The 19,383-nt window shown below is 39.3% G+C and overlaps 1 protein-coding gene across 5 annotated transcripts in view; it reads left to right on the forward strand.

The window, feature by feature from the left end:
• LOC143034020 (uncharacterized) overlaps positions 1–17,681 on the forward strand; it is a 63,257-nt gene extending 45,576 nt beyond the window's left edge. For all 5 annotated transcript variants that reach the window (XM_076199862.1, XM_076199860.1, XM_076199864.1 and 2 more), the window contains 4 exons: positions 6,828–6,949; positions 11,095–11,197; positions 12,706–12,880; positions 13,061–17,681. In XM_076199862.1, coding sequence (XP_076055977.1) covers positions 6,828–6,949; positions 11,095–11,197; positions 12,706–12,880; positions 13,061–13,310 — 650 coding nt within the window. In that variant the 3' untranslated portion in view covers positions 13,311–17,681. The remainder of the gene's footprint in view (positions 1–6,827; positions 6,950–11,094; positions 11,198–12,705; positions 12,881–13,060) is intronic.
• The last annotated feature ends 1,702 nt before the right edge of the window (positions 17,682–19,383 follow it).

Genomic DNA, 19,383 nt, shown 5'->3' on the forward strand with positions numbered 1-19,383 from the left:
GGACAAATTAAAGAGATCAGAGTTAAACTAACTGACAACTTTAAAGCTTGGCTAGTCTGGATCTCATTTCTTTCTAATCAGGATGCAGCTGCTGCCTGCTTGGATTATAATAATTGCAATGAAAATGAATCTTTGGCCCAACTTGTTGCTAGAGTGCCACCTAACCTGGATATCTTTTATCCAGAAAACCCGGTAGAAGAAAGGAAGGAAAGTGTGCAGAGGCCTCCCAATCCAGCTAAGTGGCTTATTATCACTCTTGCAAAAGAACGTGCTAACTTGTTCGAGTTTAGAAGATTCTTGAAGAGTCACCTTGTCTCTGGTAATTTGAATAACTCACAGGTATCACGATTTGGAAGAATTCCTTCTTAATTCATGTAAAATCTTATGAACAAGCTGCCATGGTGCTTAACTTGAAACAGAAATCCGACATTAAGGAAGTTAAATCCCACTATACCTTTAGTTATGCCAAAGGGGTAATTTTTAATAGAGATCTGTATGACTTTGATGGAGAAGAAATTTTAGAAATGTGCCCAACTAATGTTTGGAAGGTTGCTAAAATCCCTCGTTCTTCAATGATTATCCTAAGTTTTTCTGGTGAAGACCTACCTCATTATGTAGAGATAGAAAAAGAGATTGTTTATGTGAAGCAGTTTAAGCCCCGTCCCCTTCAGTGCTTTAACTGCTATGGTTTTGGCCATCCTTCCCGCAGATGTGCAAGGGACAAAGTGTGTTTGATATGTGCTCAGCCTGAACATGGGGATTGTTCCTGCCCAACAGTTTGTATAAATTGTAAAGAAGAGCATGAAGCCAGAGATAAGAACTGTGTAATTTATAAGAAGGAACAGGAAATACTACTAAAAGCTCATGCAGAACATATAAGTGTAGGACATGCTAAAAGACTATTAAGTAATTCCAAAAGATACAGTGATGTTGGACTTAATTATAAATTTTACAGATCTCCTATGATTGGGGACCGTGCCCATGGAGGTACTGGTATCATTGTTAAGAAATCTGTAAACCACAGAAGTGTCCACCTACATTCGGTGTTGCAGGCTTGTGCAGTACAAATCTTTACCACTAAATGGATCACTTTATGTTCTTTGTATTTGGAACCTGAACTGGAAGATCGACTCCTAGACATATATAACCACCCCCGTCAGTTTGAGTTAAATGACTTACAATCTTTGGTCGACCAGCTCCCTGAGCCTTTTATTATAATGGGTGACTTTAACGCCAAGCATCCTCTATGGGGTGAATCAAGGTGTGACCCATGGGGCAATATAATTGAATAATTTATTGATAATAACGATGTCATTTTGATGAATGACTGTTCCAAAACTAGGTTTGATGTCTTTTACAACTCAAGTTCTGCTATAGACCTAACTATTTGTTCATCATCCTTAAGATTAGACTACAGTTGGTCAGTAGATGAAGATCTACATGGTAGTGACCACTGGCCTATCCATATCAAATATTTAAAAAACACTCCCTCCTCTTGCTTACCTAAATGGAAGACAGGAGAGGCTAATTGGGAATTATTTAGGAGATCCACAGAGATTAAGTATAAGACTAGTGATTTTTGTAGTAACTGATGCATATGATTATCTGGTAGACATCATACTTTCTGGTGCTTTCTCTTCCATTCCTAGGACAGCTGGTGAACCTCAACGCCCAATAGTCATCTGGTGTAACGATGAATGTACTTTAAGCAGAAAGATTACAAGAACTTGCTATAAGAGATATCAGAAATATCCTTGTTTAGTCAATGAGATAACGTTCAGAAGAGCTCGAGCAAAGCAGAAGAAAATCTTCAAGAAAGCAAGGAGGGAATCCTTCATTAAATATATTAGCGAATTGAAATACGACTCTGCCCCTACCTTAGTATGGAAAAGGATTTGAAAATTACAAGGAAAGTTTACCCATTCTGAAGATAAATGACTCTTTTATATCAGATACAAGAGAAGTAGCAGAGGCTTTTGGAAGACATTATGCTGATATTTCAAGTCCACTACATTATTCACATGATATCAGAAGAATTAGAGCCAAGACCACGATTATTCCTCCTACCAATATGAACTCGGAGGCATGTAATCTTCTTTTCACCTTGGAAGAAATGGATCATGTTTTATCTTCATCCTCCCCAACCTCTCTTGGAGAGGATGACATTCTTTATTCCATGGTTGCTCTCTTATCCATATCATCGAAGAAATTCCTTTTAAATGTGCTGAACAAATTTTGGTCTTCTGGATCTTCTCCTAAATCTTGGAAGACTTCAATTATCATAGGAATCTTAAAGGCAGGAAAAGACTCTCATGACCCACAAAGTTACAGACCTATTGCTCTCACTAGCTGCATTTGTAAGATCTATGAAAGAATGGTTAAAATGCGTTTAATTTGGTTTTTGGAATCTAAAAATCTCCTATCTAACCGACAGTTTGGATTTAGAAGAAATAAATGCACACTGGACCCCTTACTTTTTATCACTGGTGAGATTCAGAATGCCTTTGCAATTCAGAACTCGAGCATCGCTGTGTTTTTTGACTTGAAAAATGCCTACAATACTACCTGGCGGGGAGGCATTCTGAAGCAAGTTGCAGAGTGGGGTATCGGGGGTAATATGTTCGATTGTTTAAAGGATTTCTTGTCTGACCGTTATCTAAAAGTCAGAGTGGGTTCTTCTTTCTCTTCAGCATATCTTCAAGAGGAAGGGATTCCCCAAAGAAGTGTTCTGAGTCCTACACTGTTCAGCATAGCCATTAATAGTTTGTTAGAACAAGTTCCCGCAGGAGTTCATGGATTGGCTTATGCTGATGACTTCGCTATTGTGTGCAGCAAATCGACAACACTAGAAACAGGCCAAAAGATTCAAGAGGCTATTAACTTAGCAACAGCATGTAGGGGCTTCAGATTCTCTGCTGAAAAAACAAAAACCATAAGGTTTTCCAGACTAAGACACAAGGAAGAGATACCAACACTATTCTTAGAGGGTGTCATATTACCATATGAAGATCAGGTAAAATATTTGGGTCTGGTTTTGGACAAAAGGTTGACATTCACTCATCACATAAACGAGGTTGTATACACTGTTAAACAGCGACTTAATATACTAAAGGTAGTGTCTGGTTTCAACTGGGGAGCAGATTGTATAACTTTAATAAGGCTTTACCAAACATTGTGCCTTAGCAAAATGGATTATGGATGTCAAATTTATGGATCGGCATGCAAAACTTCATTAAAGAAGCTTGATATCGTCCACAATATGGCTTTGCGGATCTGTTCAGGAGCCTATAGAACATCTCCAGTGGATAGCTTGTATGTGGATGCAGGAATCCCTCCCCTCTATATTCGCAGGGAGGAATTAAGCCTCAGATTTATATCTCGTGTCTTGACATCAAAACAGAATCCAAACTTCAAATATGTAAAGCAGCCGGTAGACAGAGCTCCAAGGAAAAATACTCTGCCGAAACCTTTAGAAGTGAGATGTGAAGTTGGGACAGAGAAGGTAGGACTTGTTCTTAATACAATTGCTGAGATCATGCCTCCCAAATTCCCTCCTTGGAACCGATGCCCCACTGTAATATGTCCTCTTAAAAAGAAGAAAAACAGAACTGCTGTAGAGCTAAAAAGTGAATTTTTAGAACATTTATCAGTACATGCTGATTCAATTTTAATTTATACAGATGGATCAAAATCCCAAGATGGTGTTGGTTGTGCTGTTGTATCTGATAGCACAATTTTAAAGAGAAAGTTGCCTCATTTTAGCTCTGTTTTTATGGCTGAACTGCAGGCAGTCAGCAACGCCCTCAAATTTGTTTTTAATTCTGTTCCATGCAACAAGAACATTGTTATTTTCACAGACTCCATGAGCATTCTATCCTCTGTAAATATATTTTTGCCTCTTCACTTTTTAATCCAAGAAATACAGGACTGGTTAATTCTCATCAACAACAGAAAGAAAATAAAAGTAAACTTTTGCTGGGTGCCGTCCCATGTGGGTATCACTGGAAATGAACAGGCCGATGCTGCAGCCAAAGCCGCCACTAGGCTCAGCCATGTAACAGACCGAAAAGTCCCACATATGGACTTCAAACAAGTGATTCATTGTTATACAATGGAGAACTGGCAAGAACAATGGACAAAGCTGGACGGTAGTTATAAGCTAAAAAAGATTCACCCCTTGGTGAATCCTTGGAAGTGTCCTCCTTTGGACAGAAGGTCAAGTATTGTTTTGACAAGATTGAGAATTGGCCATTCCTACATTACTCATAAATTTTTTATGGCAAGTGGAGCAGAAAGGCTGGCCCCCCAATGTCCCACTTGCCAAGTAGTTTTCACAATAAAACACATTTTAATTCAGTGCCCTGCATTCTCTAATAAATGCAGGGCAAATTTTTAAACAAATTTATCTTTTAAACAAATTTTAGGGGAGGAAGCTCAAGTGAAGAATTTTTTAAAGTTTTTGAAAGACATCGGTTTATTTTATGAAATTTAAGATTGTGTATATGAGTGCTTGTGAGTGTATGTTGTTGTGATGTGTTTTTGTGAATGTTTATTGTTTTTACTGTTTTACTTGAATTTTTATCTATATAAGATAAATATGCGCTGAATGGCCTACCAGCTCCAGCGCTTGGCCTTCGAGTCAAAAATTTCATAAATCAGTCAAATCTTTCATTTATCCATATCATCTAAGATGTTTGATGGTATAAGCTTTGAGATGCCAACAGCTATCTTTGCCTCCTTAAACTTCTACTTCAGAATGCTTTTACTCCTGACGTACATCCTACACAGTCTGGTGATAGTCTAGCCACTTTCATACATACATACATACATATACCAAAGGCTTTTTCCCCCTTACACGGGGGGTAGCCAAAAAGAAAAAGGCATAGAAACCACTCCCACCCATTCCATTTCCTATATATTCCACTCCCCTCCACCCTCCTCCCTCTCTCTTATCTTGGCACCTCCTTTCTTTGTGTTGATTATAATGGGCTGCCAACTCTCTTTCTCATATGATTTCCTACCCATCTTCTTCTGCAACACAACTCAACACAACACCATAAATGTAAGCAATACATGCAGTATGAGACACTAGTGATGGTTAAATTCTGTTAGGTGATACTTGAACACTTTAGGCTGTGTAATTCATGGAGACTGGTGCTGTAGCTGAGCCCCAACATTGGTAAATGCTACCCCAGGGGCTAGTCGAAAAGTGCCCCCCCCACACACACACACACACACACACACACCACCACTACCACCACCTTCCACATCTGATGGTCGCAAGCACGATTCACATGTAACATTCATCCATAAAACAATGTTTATACACACATCATTCATACACACAACTTATGATAAATAAATTGTGCATTAAAAATACATTAGGGGGAATTTGCTTTACCTTCTTTTCACCAAAAGTGCCGCCCCCCCCCCAAATGTGCTGCCCTGGGGTATTGCCCCCCCCCCCCCCTGCCCCTCCTCTTGTCGGGGCCCTGTGCAGTAGTTACACAGGGCGCAGTAAGTTGCATGGGAGTCTCGCTGAGGTGGAGCCAGGCCAGCACCAACTTCGCCTACCCGCCTGCACCACCCCCACAGTTCGCAGCTTGAATTTTTTTTCGTAACCTGAGTTTTAAATTTCTTTGCCTTTGGGTTCATTACACAGTTTGTTCATTATTCAAACCATTCATTACTTGAGGGTCCACTGTATTAGTGTAGGGCAGAAGTGGACAGGATTTCTGTATGAAGGGTGTTCCTAACCCAGCCATTATTGTTGGACACATCCAGCCTTAGAAAAAAATTAGATAGAATACATACATATACCAAAGGTTTTTCCCCCCCTTATAAGGGAGGTAGCCAAAAAAAAAAGGCATAAAAACCACTCCCACCCATTCCATCCCTATCACACTCCATTCCCCTTCACCCTTTTCCCTCCTCTTATCTTGGCACCTCCTGGATAATGGGTCATCCCTTCATCTTGTCCACTACCCTGGGTCAGAAGCAGTTTCACAAGAATAGAATATAAAAGGAGGAGAGGGGGAGAGACTTTACTTTGTTTCCACGTCTCTTTTAAAAGTGATAAACTACAGTGTCTGTAAAAGCTGTCGTAAACAGGCCATAGAAGCCATTGGATTAATCTTATCTAAGGTGTATGGTTTGCGGCCTGTTATCTAGCTTTAGTGTAGTTGTCATAGTGGCAACTTAGAAACACACCAGGAAGACGTACCAGACTTCACTTCCTTCCTATTCATTGAACTCCCTTAGATTAGTTCTGTGTGCTCCTGTAACACACAACCCTCTGTTGGCAACCCCTATCCTCATCCACTCAGAATAATTAATGAAGTAGATAAGAAGTTTTTATTGTCACCTTTACTTTATATATATATATACACACACCAAAGGCTTTTTCCCCCTTACAAGGGAGCTAGCCAACAAACAAATGCATAAAAACCATTCCTACCCATTCCATCCCCAATACACTCCACTCCCCTCCACCCTCTACCCTCCCTCTAATCTTGGCACCTAATAAAAAAGATAAGAAGAACATCCCTGTGGGTCCCATCATCTTTTCACCCGTTCAGTCTTTCCCTATTCACTCTTGCCTTTTTTCACTCGTGTTCCTTCTCAGTAGTCATTTTATGTGCATCCAAAACCTCCTTCACCCCACTTCATTCTCATTGTTCCTCTCAAGCTCGCACCATCCACCTCTGCTTTCTGTACTCGTTCATTCTGTTTTCATTTTATTACAGATTGTGTTACCTCATTGTATAATTAATTTAATTAATTTTTCCAGGGCTCATTGTATAATTAATTTAATCTAATTTTTTCAGGGCTAGATCCAGCTGGACCTGGTTTTAATGATGTTGACCGAAAGAGTCGTCTGGATAAAGAGGATGCAGTTTATGTAGATGTAATTCACACCAGTGGGTGCTCATACAACACTACATGGAGTGTAAGATTATATATTCTTAACATTTCTGCCATAAACATACTTCTCAACTGTTTTTGATAGTAATCTAATAATTTATGGTGTGACCATTGTAGTCATGAGGAATAGAAATTTGGGAATGTATGCTAAGAGGAGACTGTATGAAGGAGTGATTGTGCCAACAGCACTGTATGGAGCAGAAACATGGAACATAAGAGAGGAAGAGAGAAAGAGCTTGAATGCGTTTGAGATGAAGTGTCTGAGAAGTATGGTGGGGAATACTAGGCTAGATAGAGTGAGAAATGAGGAGGTGAGGAGGAGAACAGGGGTGGAAAAGGAGCTGGGAGATAGGGTTGATGAAAGAGTATTAGGATGGTTTGGACACATGGAAAGAATGAGTGAAGAAAGACTAGTAAAAGAGGTATGGAAGGCAGATGTGGAGGGAGTGAACATGAGGGGATGTCCTAGGATGAGATGGATGGATGGGGTGAAGGGGGCTTTGGGGAAGAGGGGAATGTCTGTTGAGGAAGGACGGGAGAGGACAGAAGACAGGGGTGAATGGAGAATGGTTGTATATGGAAGATGTTGTGATGCATGAGGTGGAATGGACGGGGGGATGGGGGGTGAGGTAGTATGTGAGCAAAATTTTGACGCAGCCCGAAGGGATTTCTCCCCGTCTTCTCCTTTATATGGGGGGACGGAGAGGGAGGGTCGCCGATTTAATGAAGCGGCCTTGCTGTGGATGTGCTGTGTCTTGCGACACTGCTTCTGACCCAGGGCAGTGGACAAGGTGCAGGGATGACCCGTCATCTAGGAGGTGCTAAGATGGGAGGGAGGGAGGAGGGGTGTGGAGTGTTTTCAGGGATGGAATGGGTGGGAATGATTTTATGCCTTTTCCTTTTTGGCTACCTCCCTAGTAAGGGGGAAAAAGCCTTGGTATATGTATGTATTGTAGTCATAGGAAAATATACACAAGAAAGATATTTTTACCCTTGGACAGATAAGATTCAGTCTTTTCTGAATAAGTAAGTTTTTTTTTTTTTTTTCCCCCCCAAGAAATAGTAAGTTATTGGAAAAATCAACACTGACAAATATGAATATTTTATTTGAATATATTTCATAGCCCATCAAACATGTCCTGTAGAAAAAGATTAATGCATAGACTATAATCAGTTGGTCTGTAGCCTCATAACTTGTTTGCATAAAACCCAAACCTTAGGAAACCTAGTCACAGTCACCGGAAACTTTGTAATATACCTTGTGTACCCTTTTTCATCATCTGGGGTATTGACTGCATGGTGGCTTGTAGCCAAACCTTTAGGCACTATTTTTGTGGCATCCTTATGGATCAGAGTCACGCATCATTAGTCTATTTTAAAGAATTAAAAATATGTACTTGTAGAGGAATGATAAGTTTATACTTCAGCTGTTCTGCCTTTATGCTGTTCCCTTGAGCATTTCCTGTACCAAGGGACCAATGATGGCTACTTGCATGTGGTGGTCCCATAAGACAGACAGTGAAGCTGCCCGTTTTCAAAACTCAGAAATTTGCCTTACGAAGAGAGGCTTAGGTACCTAAACTTACACACTCTGGAAAAACGCAGAGTGCGGGGTGATCTAATAGAAGTGTTCAAGTGAATCAAAGGTTATGCAAACAAGGTCATCATAATAAAACAACAGGGCAGGACTTGCAGTAATGGGTATAAACAGGACAAATTTAGATTTAAGAAGGAAATAGGCAAGAATTGGTTTACTAATAGGGTGGTCCATGAATGGAATAAACTTAGTAACCATGTAGTAAGCGCTGAAACTATCAGTTGTTTTAAGAAGCGATTAGACAACTTTATGGATGGGGATGACAGGTGGTGATGGATACGGAGCTGCCTAGTGCAGGCCTTATGGTCTCTTGCAGTCTCCTTTATTCTTATGTTCTTATGTTAACACCCTCACCCCCATCAGGAGGTGCAGCCCTGAGGGGCTGACACCCTGTTTCCAGACTGGGCTCAAGATCTTTCTCTATCAACTTCAGTTGTATTTCTTTCATGGTTTTACACACAGAGAACTGACTTTCAGTGACTGGTTTTCTCTCCCTACAACTTTCTTGCATGTGGAAACAGTCCCACACGGATGCAATACACACATTCCATAGTTTCTTCACAGATAATTGGGAGGTTCTGAGGACCATTGCCAATCATTGTGGGACTTCAAGTTTTCCACTTGATGAAACTCTAGGCAGTGATTGAATGATTGATTTCTTTTATCAGTTTTATCAATTTAGCCAGGCTCTCTTCATATGACAAGTTTGAAAATGCTGGGACCATTTTTGTAGTTGCTCTCTGGATTTTTTCAATTTTCTTTATATTCTTTTTGGTACTGGGTGATCATAACATCGCACCATACTCCAGTCTAGGCCTTATTAATGTAACTAATATTTTTTTTAATCATTTCTTCATCCAAATAGGTAAACACCACTTTTACTGATCTTAGCATGTTGGATTCTTGACAATTTTGTTTATTTGTTTATCAGAGGACAAGTCATTTGAGACCATTATTCCCAGGTCTTTTTCAGATCCCGCTTTCTTTGCCTCCTTAGTTTCAATAATATATTGTCCTGATATTCTTTTTTTACTTTTTCCAAACTCCATTATGCTAAATTTCTTAATGTTGAAGTCCACTTCCCACTTCTGACTCCATTTCCAAACCTTGTTCAGGTCTCTGTGTATGTGTGTGTATTCACCTAGTTGTATTTTACGGGATGAGAGCTATGCTTGTAGTGACCCATTTTTGTATCTCTGCATCCAGTTTGTTCTTAAAATCTTGTATAGTTTTGGCACTCACTGTTTCCCTATTTAGTTTGTTCCAGATATCAATCACTCTGTGTGGGAAGCTATTCTTTTTCAAATCACTTCTGTGTAACTGTCCTTCTTTAGCTTCTTCTCGTGTCCTCCTGTTTCTTTTCTGTCCCATTTTAAGAAGTCATCTCTATCAAGAACTTCCATCCCTTCCATAACTCTGTAGTTAGCAAATCACCTCTTTCTCTTCTCTGTTCCAGTGTTGATGGATATAATTTATCCAGTCTTTGTTCATATGTCAAGTTTGAGAGTATAGGTGCCATTTTTGTTGCTGCTAATTGATTTTTTTTTTTTTTTTTTTTACTAGGTGCCCATAGTGTCACAGCATACTCCAATTTAGTTTTTATCAGTGTAATTAATATTTTCTTAACCATTTCTTCATCTATGTAGTCGAAGACCACTTTCGTTGATCTTGATAAGTTAAAAGTCTCTCCAGCTAGTTTATTGACATGTTTATCAGGTGTCAAGTCACTTGAGATAATTACTCCGAGGTCCCTTTTTGAGTCGACTTTTTTGACTTCCTTAGTACCGATTTTATATTGACCCGATATTCCATTTTTGCTTTTTCCAAATTCCATTATACTGCATTTCTTAATGTTAAAGTTCACTTCACACTTCTGACTCCATTCCCATATTTTGTCTAGGTCTTCTTGTAGCAATCTGCAGTCTTCTTCTGTGCTTACTCTCTTAAGTAATTTGGCATCATCAGCAAAGAAGTTCATGTAACACTTCACTCCCTCATCCATATTATTTATATGGCAAACATTAAAGGAGCCAATACAGAGCCCTGTGGGATGCCACTTCTCATAGTGTGTGTGTATTTACCTAGTTGTATTTTACTGGATGAGAGCTATGCTCATAGTGACCCATTTTTATACCTCTCCGCATCCAGTTTGTTCTTAAAATCTTGTATAGTTTAGTTTGAAGCGGCCTCGCTGTGGATGTGCTGTGTCTTGTGACACTGCCTCTGACCCAGGGCAGTGGACAAGGTGCAGGGATGACCCATCATCCAGGAGGTGCTAAGATAAGAGGGAGGGTGGAGTGTATTTAGGGATGGAATGAGTGGCCCAGGGCAGTGGACAAGGTGCAAAGATGACCCATCATCCAGGAGGTGCTAAGATGAGAGGGAGGGTGGAGGGGTATGGAGTGTATTCAGGGATGGAATGGGTGGGAATGATTTTATGCCTTTTCCTTTTTTGGCTACCTCCCTTGTAAGGGGGAAAAAGCCTTGGTATATGTATGTATGTATAGTTTAGTTTGTGTGTGCGTGTGTGTGTCAAAGCATGTTTTGTAATGGATGTAATTTCAAACTTTCAGGAATGCTTAGGGATAAATAAGAGTATTGGGATGAGTGACTTCTGGCCCAATGGTGGAGAAGCCCAGCCCAGCTGTTCTGGTTTGTGGACTGAATCATCAGAAGGTATGTGTCATCCGTTTTGCTTTTTATTTTTTTTATTGAGCTTTTAATATTTGTTTTGGCCTCTCCCCTTATAAGGGAAAAAGGCTATTGGTGTTTATATATATATCTATATACTAAGGGCCTTTTTCCCCCTTACATGGGAGGTAGCCAAGTCAAAAAGCAAGTACCCACTCCCACCCATTCCACTCCCACCCTTTCTTCCCTCTCATCTAAGCTCCTCATGGTAAATTATTAGTAAATTTTTAATCAATATTATATATATAAACTTGAAAATCAAGCTCCTTTGAGGGGGTGGCTGGTCAAATCATGTACCCATTAAATACACATTAAAACCTGATTTATATCCATTGCATCTTGGAACCTTGTGGATGAAGGGTTATCTCTGTTCCCCTTCACACTTCAGTTAAGGGCAATGCAGTGAGGCACAGTACTCCCACATTAAGGTCCAACAAACAGAGCAAAAGATAATCCTCACTCACAATTCACATCCATCCCCACTCCATTCACAGCCACATGTAACCTTCAGCTTCTCAACCTTCAACTCACCTCCAACCTGCCTCTGTTATCACTGTACATCATATCACCTCACTTTTGCCCGTATTTACTTTCATTTTTCTCTTTTCTCCAACTCCTAACCTGTTTAGCATACTCATGTATACCTCCCTTATGGAGGGTGGAGGCAAATGGAGTGTATTAGGGATTGAGTGGGTGGAAATGGTTTTTATGCCTTTTTCTTTTTGGCCACCTCCCTTGTAAGGGGGAAAAAGACTTTGGTATATGTATGTATGTATTTATATACACATTGAACAACCATGATTACAGTACACGACCCTTGAGCTTCATCTCAGACCATTCACTTTATCCATCCCGGACCTTCACACAATATACCAAGGACCTCTTCCTCCATATGAGGGAAGTAGCCAGCCAAGATAAGCACCCACTCTTATCCAATCTGCTATCATCCACCACCCATTGTTTACCTTATAGCTTCTCATGAATGAAGGGTTACTCCTGTCCCCAGACCACTGTCCTGGTCAGAAGGAGTGCAATGAAACACAGCACATCCACAGCAGAGCCACTGTCTTTACATGGTAACCCTCTCTCCTCATCCCCTCATGCAGAAAATAGAGACGGGGAGAAATCCCTTTGGTCTACATCAAAATATCATCCATATATAATGACTCTCCACTTACACCTATCTCCTGCCTTCTCCCTTCCCTGCTCAACAGACATTCTCCTCTTGCTTAAAGCTCCATTCACTGCATACATACATATATGCATATACCAAGGCTTTTTCCCCCTTACAAGGGAGGTAGAGGTGCAGGAGGTGCATACATACTTCTCATTTTTTATCTGCTTCAATGGACTTCCCCTATTCTGTAAATCTGAAACACACAGTAATGCTTTTCTGTCAACCCTGTTATATGCCATCCCTAGATCCAAGAAGACCAAAAAGGGATCCTTACTTTTTGCCAAAAAATCTCACATATCTATCACATTTATTGCAGCATATGATAAATGCAACCATGAAATTGCACTTTCTTACTATGGCGAAAGTATCCTGTACAAGATAGATACTACCTACTTTCTGGCACGTTCTTGTGGTAGTTGGGAAGAATATGATGAAGGTAATTGCTCATGTGGCGAAAGTGCACAGTACATGGGCTACAATGTCAATATAAGGTTAGTGTCTTGTCTGGTTACTATCATGCTCTTTGTGTCTAGATCCGAGGGGTCTTCTACATAGAGACCAGTGGCAACAGATTGATTGATTGTGTCTAGATAATATTTTGATATTTTATGTATTTCAGTGACATATACAAAAGCATTTTATGAATAAGTTTCTTTTCCTTTTGTCTTCAGAGTGAAAGGTTCCTTCTTCATTTTCACAAATTCTGAATCACCCTTTGCTCTTCAAGATGCTGCCTGTCTTCCAGGGTATACGGGCAATACAAATGTCATCATTGCTTCATCTGTTGGTGGGAGTGTAGGTGTAATAGGTTTTGCTGCCCTTGGAGTGTTGATTTTTAAAAGACTTAGACGAAACGAAGGCTCTGGACTGGAGATAAGTGAGCCCTTAATTCATGATGCTGCTGAACCCATCGAACCATAAATCTTAGTGTATATCAGCTTATACGAGTATGGAATACATATTTGCGCATACCTATTTGTGTCTTGCAGAACAGAGATCAAACTGTTGTCCTGTCCCATAATTTATTTATACTTGTTCAGCATGTGGTGGCACAATTGGAAGTGTGTGGATATGAGTACCGCACCTCTCTCTGATTCCTAGCTGTGACCTACTTGCTCCAACAGTCGAAGCTTATAGCACACAGGTGACAACTTTGGTTGCAGGCACATGGCTTCTGGCATATGCTCCTCACCTTCTTCACTTGTATGGTTAGGGTGGCAAGGAAAGTAGATACATAAGTGTTAGGCAGAGGTTTGGGGATGGTGGGTTGATATTAGAAGCAAGATTGCAAGATGTAAAAGGGGTGAGTGTGGCAGTAAGTTGGAGATAAGTTAAAGGAGAGTGGTTAGAGAAAGTGGGTAGTTTTAAGTGTTTAGGGTCACATGCAGCAGGGAATGGAGGAGTGGGGATTGAAGTAAAATGTAGAGTGAGGGGAGGGAAATAATGTCTTGGAGAATAAATAGTACATACATATACCAACGGTATAAAATCCACTCCCACCCATTCCATCACCACATACTCAACTCCCATTCAACCCCCTCCCTCCCTCTTATCATAGCTCCTCGTGGATGACAGGTCATCCCTGCATCTCACCCGCTGCCCTGGGTCAGAAGCAGTGTTTCAAAACACAGCAAAGCCACTTCATCAAATCTGCGACCCCCCCTCCGTCCCCCCATGCAGAAAAGAAGATGGGAAGAAATCCCTTCAGGCTGCGCACACCCTCCCTCTCCCATCATGCATCACAGCACTATCCACACACAACCATTCTCCATTCACCCCATCTTCTGTCCTCCCCCGTCCTTCCTCAACAGACACCCCCTCCCTCCCATCACCCCCGATCCCATCCATCTCATCCCCATATTCACCCCCTCCACACCTCTTCCACCAATCCCTCTTCACTCACTCCCTCCATGCGTCCAAATCACCCCAACCCTCCTTCATCAACCCCATCTCCCAACTTACCTCCCACCCCCACTCTACTCCCCACCTCCCACCTCATCCAGCCCAGCAATCCCCGTCACACCTCCTGGGCACTCCATCCCAAACACATTCAAACACCTCCTCTCTTCCTCTCTCATGTTCCATGATCATAGATACTGGTCTGTAATTCAGGGTTATTTCATTCTTCCTATATGAATTGGGGGCCACATTCCCTATGTCTCTGTATACTGTTGATAAACCTGTAGAACAGTTTAGGTTCATCTTTGCATTATTGATAAAATTTTGTTTAACTTTGTGAACTCACCCTATCAGGAGACTAGTACAGTGCCCCTTACAGAGGACTTTGTAGTAAGGAATTTAACGAACCATGCCCTTGGTCCTGTGTTTTAATTCTTTTATTCATCTCTCAGATTTGTGTTTATTCATTTTTTGCTGTTTTATTTCCTTTGTTGTATTGTTCCTTTTTTTTTCTCTCAGTTTTTTCCAGGCCACATTTCTGATATTATTAGTTCACATTTCTTGTTAAATCATTCCTTTATACAATTATTTCCACAAATCCTAAGCATTTATTCATTCACATCCAAGTTGTAGAGGTATAGAAAGATTTCTCATTTCTTTTCTGTTTCCCTTGTATTCGTAAAATCATTCCAATCAACTTAAGAAAATTTCTTTAAACATGTGATAATTTTTTTTTGTCTTGATGTATTTATCTTATCTTGATGTACACAAGAGGAACTATGCTCATGGGGTTCCATCTCTGTCGCCATTGTTCCACAAGTTGACATTTCTATGGCAAACTTTCTAGATATTCTTCAGGCATGAAGTCCACAAATTTTTTCCAAGGCCTTGTGATGTTCTCTCTTGTTGACCTACGTATGTGTCAAGAGCTAGTAGGCAGAGGAGAGGGAGGATAGTAGCAGCATGGTTTGTCTACTCTCAGTGTATGAAGAAATGAAAGTAAGGTAGTTGAAATTTAGTTCACAAGCCTTAGGGTTTCACCTCCTGATAGGTTTTGAAATTAGGCAGGAATTGGTTTCTAAAGTCCAGCAGGATCAGGGAGAAGAGGATAATGGCTCACCACATGATTGAGGAACACTAATGAGGCTTCATTATGATATGAAATAACTTAGTATAAGAAAATGTTGTCTAGTTAGAGTAAAAACTACCGAACCATACTCAAGTAATTCATCAGAGATAACATGTACTTCTATCCTTTAGGGCAATATCATGCCAAAGAGATGAAGTCATAAATGTAGTAAAGGAGAGATTTAAGGAAGGATATTATAAGTTAAAAGTGACCAACATTTTTTCTGAGTGGGGATTAGTGTCTAGTCATAAAAGAATGCTCATCATGAAGCATTCTTTTATGACTAGGGTTGTCACTAAAATCGACTACACAGAAATCGCTGTTAATATCACATATGAGGAACTGAAATTAAGACAGAAATATATATGACTATTGTCTTTGCAGTCCCTGCCTTGAAGTTGAAATGTGAATATATATATGTATATGTGTTTCTTTATTTCTAATTCTCAAGTTTACGTATTTTATCATAGGCTGTGAGTCATTTGCATAATCTTGTATTTCCTAGGAATTTATAGATGTTGCTGGGAGTGCTATAATATTTTAATATTTCTATATGAAATATGTAATCTAATGTATTATCTTCAATTCTCAATTTTCTACTTATTGATTGGACAAAGCTATGGAAAGATGTCTTCATTATTATGTATAATGTTTTATACTTTTCACTTTGTTTTAGACAGTACTGAGGAACTGCTTTGATGACTGTGATTAGTAAGTTAGGAAGTGCTATTTTTATACCATCAAAAGACGAAAAAAAAAGAAACATTTTGTTGGTTGACCCATTTCATTGTTCAGGGGCATTTCCTTCGGTTGGATGAAATTGCCTGTCAGCAACCAAAACAAAAGCAAAACTCATCAGTAGCAGTGAACCGATTAATCAAGATATGTTTAACCCTTTCACTGTATAGAGTTTATCTCAGCTGAGTAGAATTGCCTGGTGATAGCCAGAATAAATACATAAATTGGCAGTAGCAATAAATGGGCTAATGGACAATTTTAATCATATGAAGTTTTTAATTAAGACTGGTAACTGTGATAATCAGAAACTACAAGCTTTACATGAAGTATGAAGAATACATGGTTTGTTTTCTTGGTCACTGAATGATTGGAATCTGCTTACTCTCTTCGTAATATTAGTTTATCTTTTGCAAGAATTTTTAAAGATGAGTCACAGTATTCAAACAATGATATAGTTTGCTTTGTCATGTCTCACTGTAGGTAAGATATGAAGGTCTATTTTTATTATCATGATTATTTCTATTATTATTTTTGTTAACATATATATGTAAGATTAGGAAAACACCAGAAAGATGTGTTCACAATTGGAAAGATAAAGCAATGAAGCAGAACACATTTGTGCATTCATATCTTCAGTGTGCTAAGCACTGAAGATGTAAATACAAGAAAGTGTGTGTGTGTTTGTTATACATACATACATACGTACATAATATATATATTATGGAAAGTGATAATGTGAAGAGTAAGAGGCTGGAGGAGGTTAAGAGATTAGTATTTAGGGTTACTTGCAAGAGTGAATATGGAGGTGGAGTATCCAACTCCAGGTTGTTAGGTCCTGTTATGAAAGAGAGTATTCCTTGCTCTATTGTTTTATGAGCTCTGCTGTGGGGTTGTGATGGTCCTTCATCCATAAAGTGCTGAGATGGGCAGGGGTGTCAAATGGATTTAGTTGTGTATGAAATAGGTGCTTTGACATGACCACCTCCCTTGTAAGGTGGAAATGGTCTTTGATACATGTGTGGTGTCTCAATGTTTGTGGGTATTTATCTACCTAGTTGTATTTTGCAGGATGAGAGCTATGCTCGTAGTGACCCGCTGTTGTATCTTTCCACATCCAGTTTTTTCTTACATACATACATACATATACCAAGGCTTTTTCCCCCTTCCATGGGAGGTAGCCAAAAAGGGAAAGGCATAAAAACACTCCCACCCATTTCATCCCTAAATACACTCCACACCCCTCCCACCCTTCCTCTCATCTGAGCACCTCCTGGATGACGGGTCATCCCTGCACCCTGCCCACCGCCCTGAGTCAGAAGTTTTTTCTTAAAGTCATGTATAGTTTTAGCACTCACTGTTTCCTCTCTCAGTTTGTTCCATGGTGTGTGATTCACCATGGTCTTGGATCATGTGATGAACTCGTGATTGACAGCTATTGCCCTTTGGATAAGACCTCAGAGGTCATATATGGCCTGACCCATGGACACATGCATGCACACATGCACCAAAAAAAACCACAAAGAAACTAGAAAGAATTTAAAGAGCAACAACAAAGATGACACCAACACTGTAATTTGACATACAAACGAATATTGGACAAACTAAATTTACCAACCCTGGAACAAAGAAGAGAAATAGGTGATTTGATAACCATTTACAAAGTTATGAAAGGGATGGAAATTCTTGATAGGGATAACCTAATAAAATGGGACAGAAGAAATACAAAAGGACACAAGAAGAAATTTAGGAAAGACAGTTACAGAAGAAATCTGAAAAAGAATAGCTTTCCATGCAGAATGATAGATATCTGGAACAAACTGAAAGAGGAAACAGTGAGTGCTAAAACTATACATGACTTTAAAAAAAAACTGGATGCGGAAAGATACAATAGCGGGTCACTACAAGCATAGCTCTCCTCCTGCAAAATAAATCTAAGTAAATACAACTAGGTAAATACATACACCAACTCCATGCCCACCAGAGTTGTCAGGAACAATTGTAATATCTGATGTTTTGACAGTCTTTGTCATAGAGAAAGAATTACTTTGTGACCAAGACTGTTGAAACATGGGAAATCACAGTTATTTCCATCTAGTCTGGTTTTTCTAATCTCACCATTCTTCCATATATACATATATATATATTGATGTAACTCAGACTAAGACTCCTGTTTCCTACTCCCACTTATGTCAACCTGTCAGAATGTCTCAATATATATATATATGTACTTGTATGTACAATTTTTACTGTATTAAGACTACTTCCTTATCCATAGCATTTCCTCCACAATATTTTTATTCATACATTGTAATGCTTTTGTGTTGACTTTTCTTAAATGAAAAATTTGAAAATTACCATATCTATCCAAATCTATATATTGTTTTCTTTATCACCTCTCAAATTTACATGTTATGAATATGCCATTTATTCCTGTTTTCATTGATTGAATATTGAATATATAATTTATATATATGTTTGTGTGTGTGTATTATCAATAACAGAATGGAAGCCTCAAACGAAATTAAAAGTGATGTTGTACAGCCATAAATCAAGAAACCAAGTTGACAGCCATAAATCAAGAAACCACCCTACAGTAAAATTAAATGGCCAAATCCTTCTACTGGAAAAGAACCCTAAAATTCTAGGCCTAACATGGTATTTATATGGCTTTCAGCCCATATATCAAGGACTTGGCAGCAAAAATCAACAAAAAAATTAACCTACCTAAATTCATCACAAAGACAACTGAAAAAAACACTTAATAACCATCTTCAAGTAATTCATAATAACACCAGAGCATGGTTCCCAACAATAAACAAGAAGAACACAAGCAACTTACAAACTTCAAATAATGTAGCACCAAAAGTAATAACAGAATCCACCAAAAGCATTGGACACCTGCAAATAGAAACCAAAAATTTCCCCCATACAACACAAAAATTTTAGGAACACCATACACACTATTTCTCACAAGCAGTGTCAACAGAACACAACAACAAAATTACACCAGAATACTACTCGAACATATTTAACAACCTAGCACCTGTATCACCTAAAACATCCACACACTCAGATCACTAAACAAGACCTTTAAAACAGACTACCAAACTCATAGATACATATACTGTATATACCAAGGCTTTTTCCCCCTTACAAGGGAGGTAGCCAAAAAGAAAATGGCACAAAACCATTCCCACCCATTCCATCCCTAAATACACTCCACTCCCC

The sequence above is a fragment of the Oratosquilla oratoria genome, chromosome 16 (genome assembly GCF_046742065.1).
Source record: "Oratosquilla oratoria isolate Oo_2021 chromosome 16, ASM4674206v1, whole genome shotgun sequence".
In the NCBI taxonomy this organism is placed as follows: Eukaryota; Metazoa; Arthropoda; class Malacostraca; order Stomatopoda; family Squillidae; genus Oratosquilla; species Oratosquilla oratoria.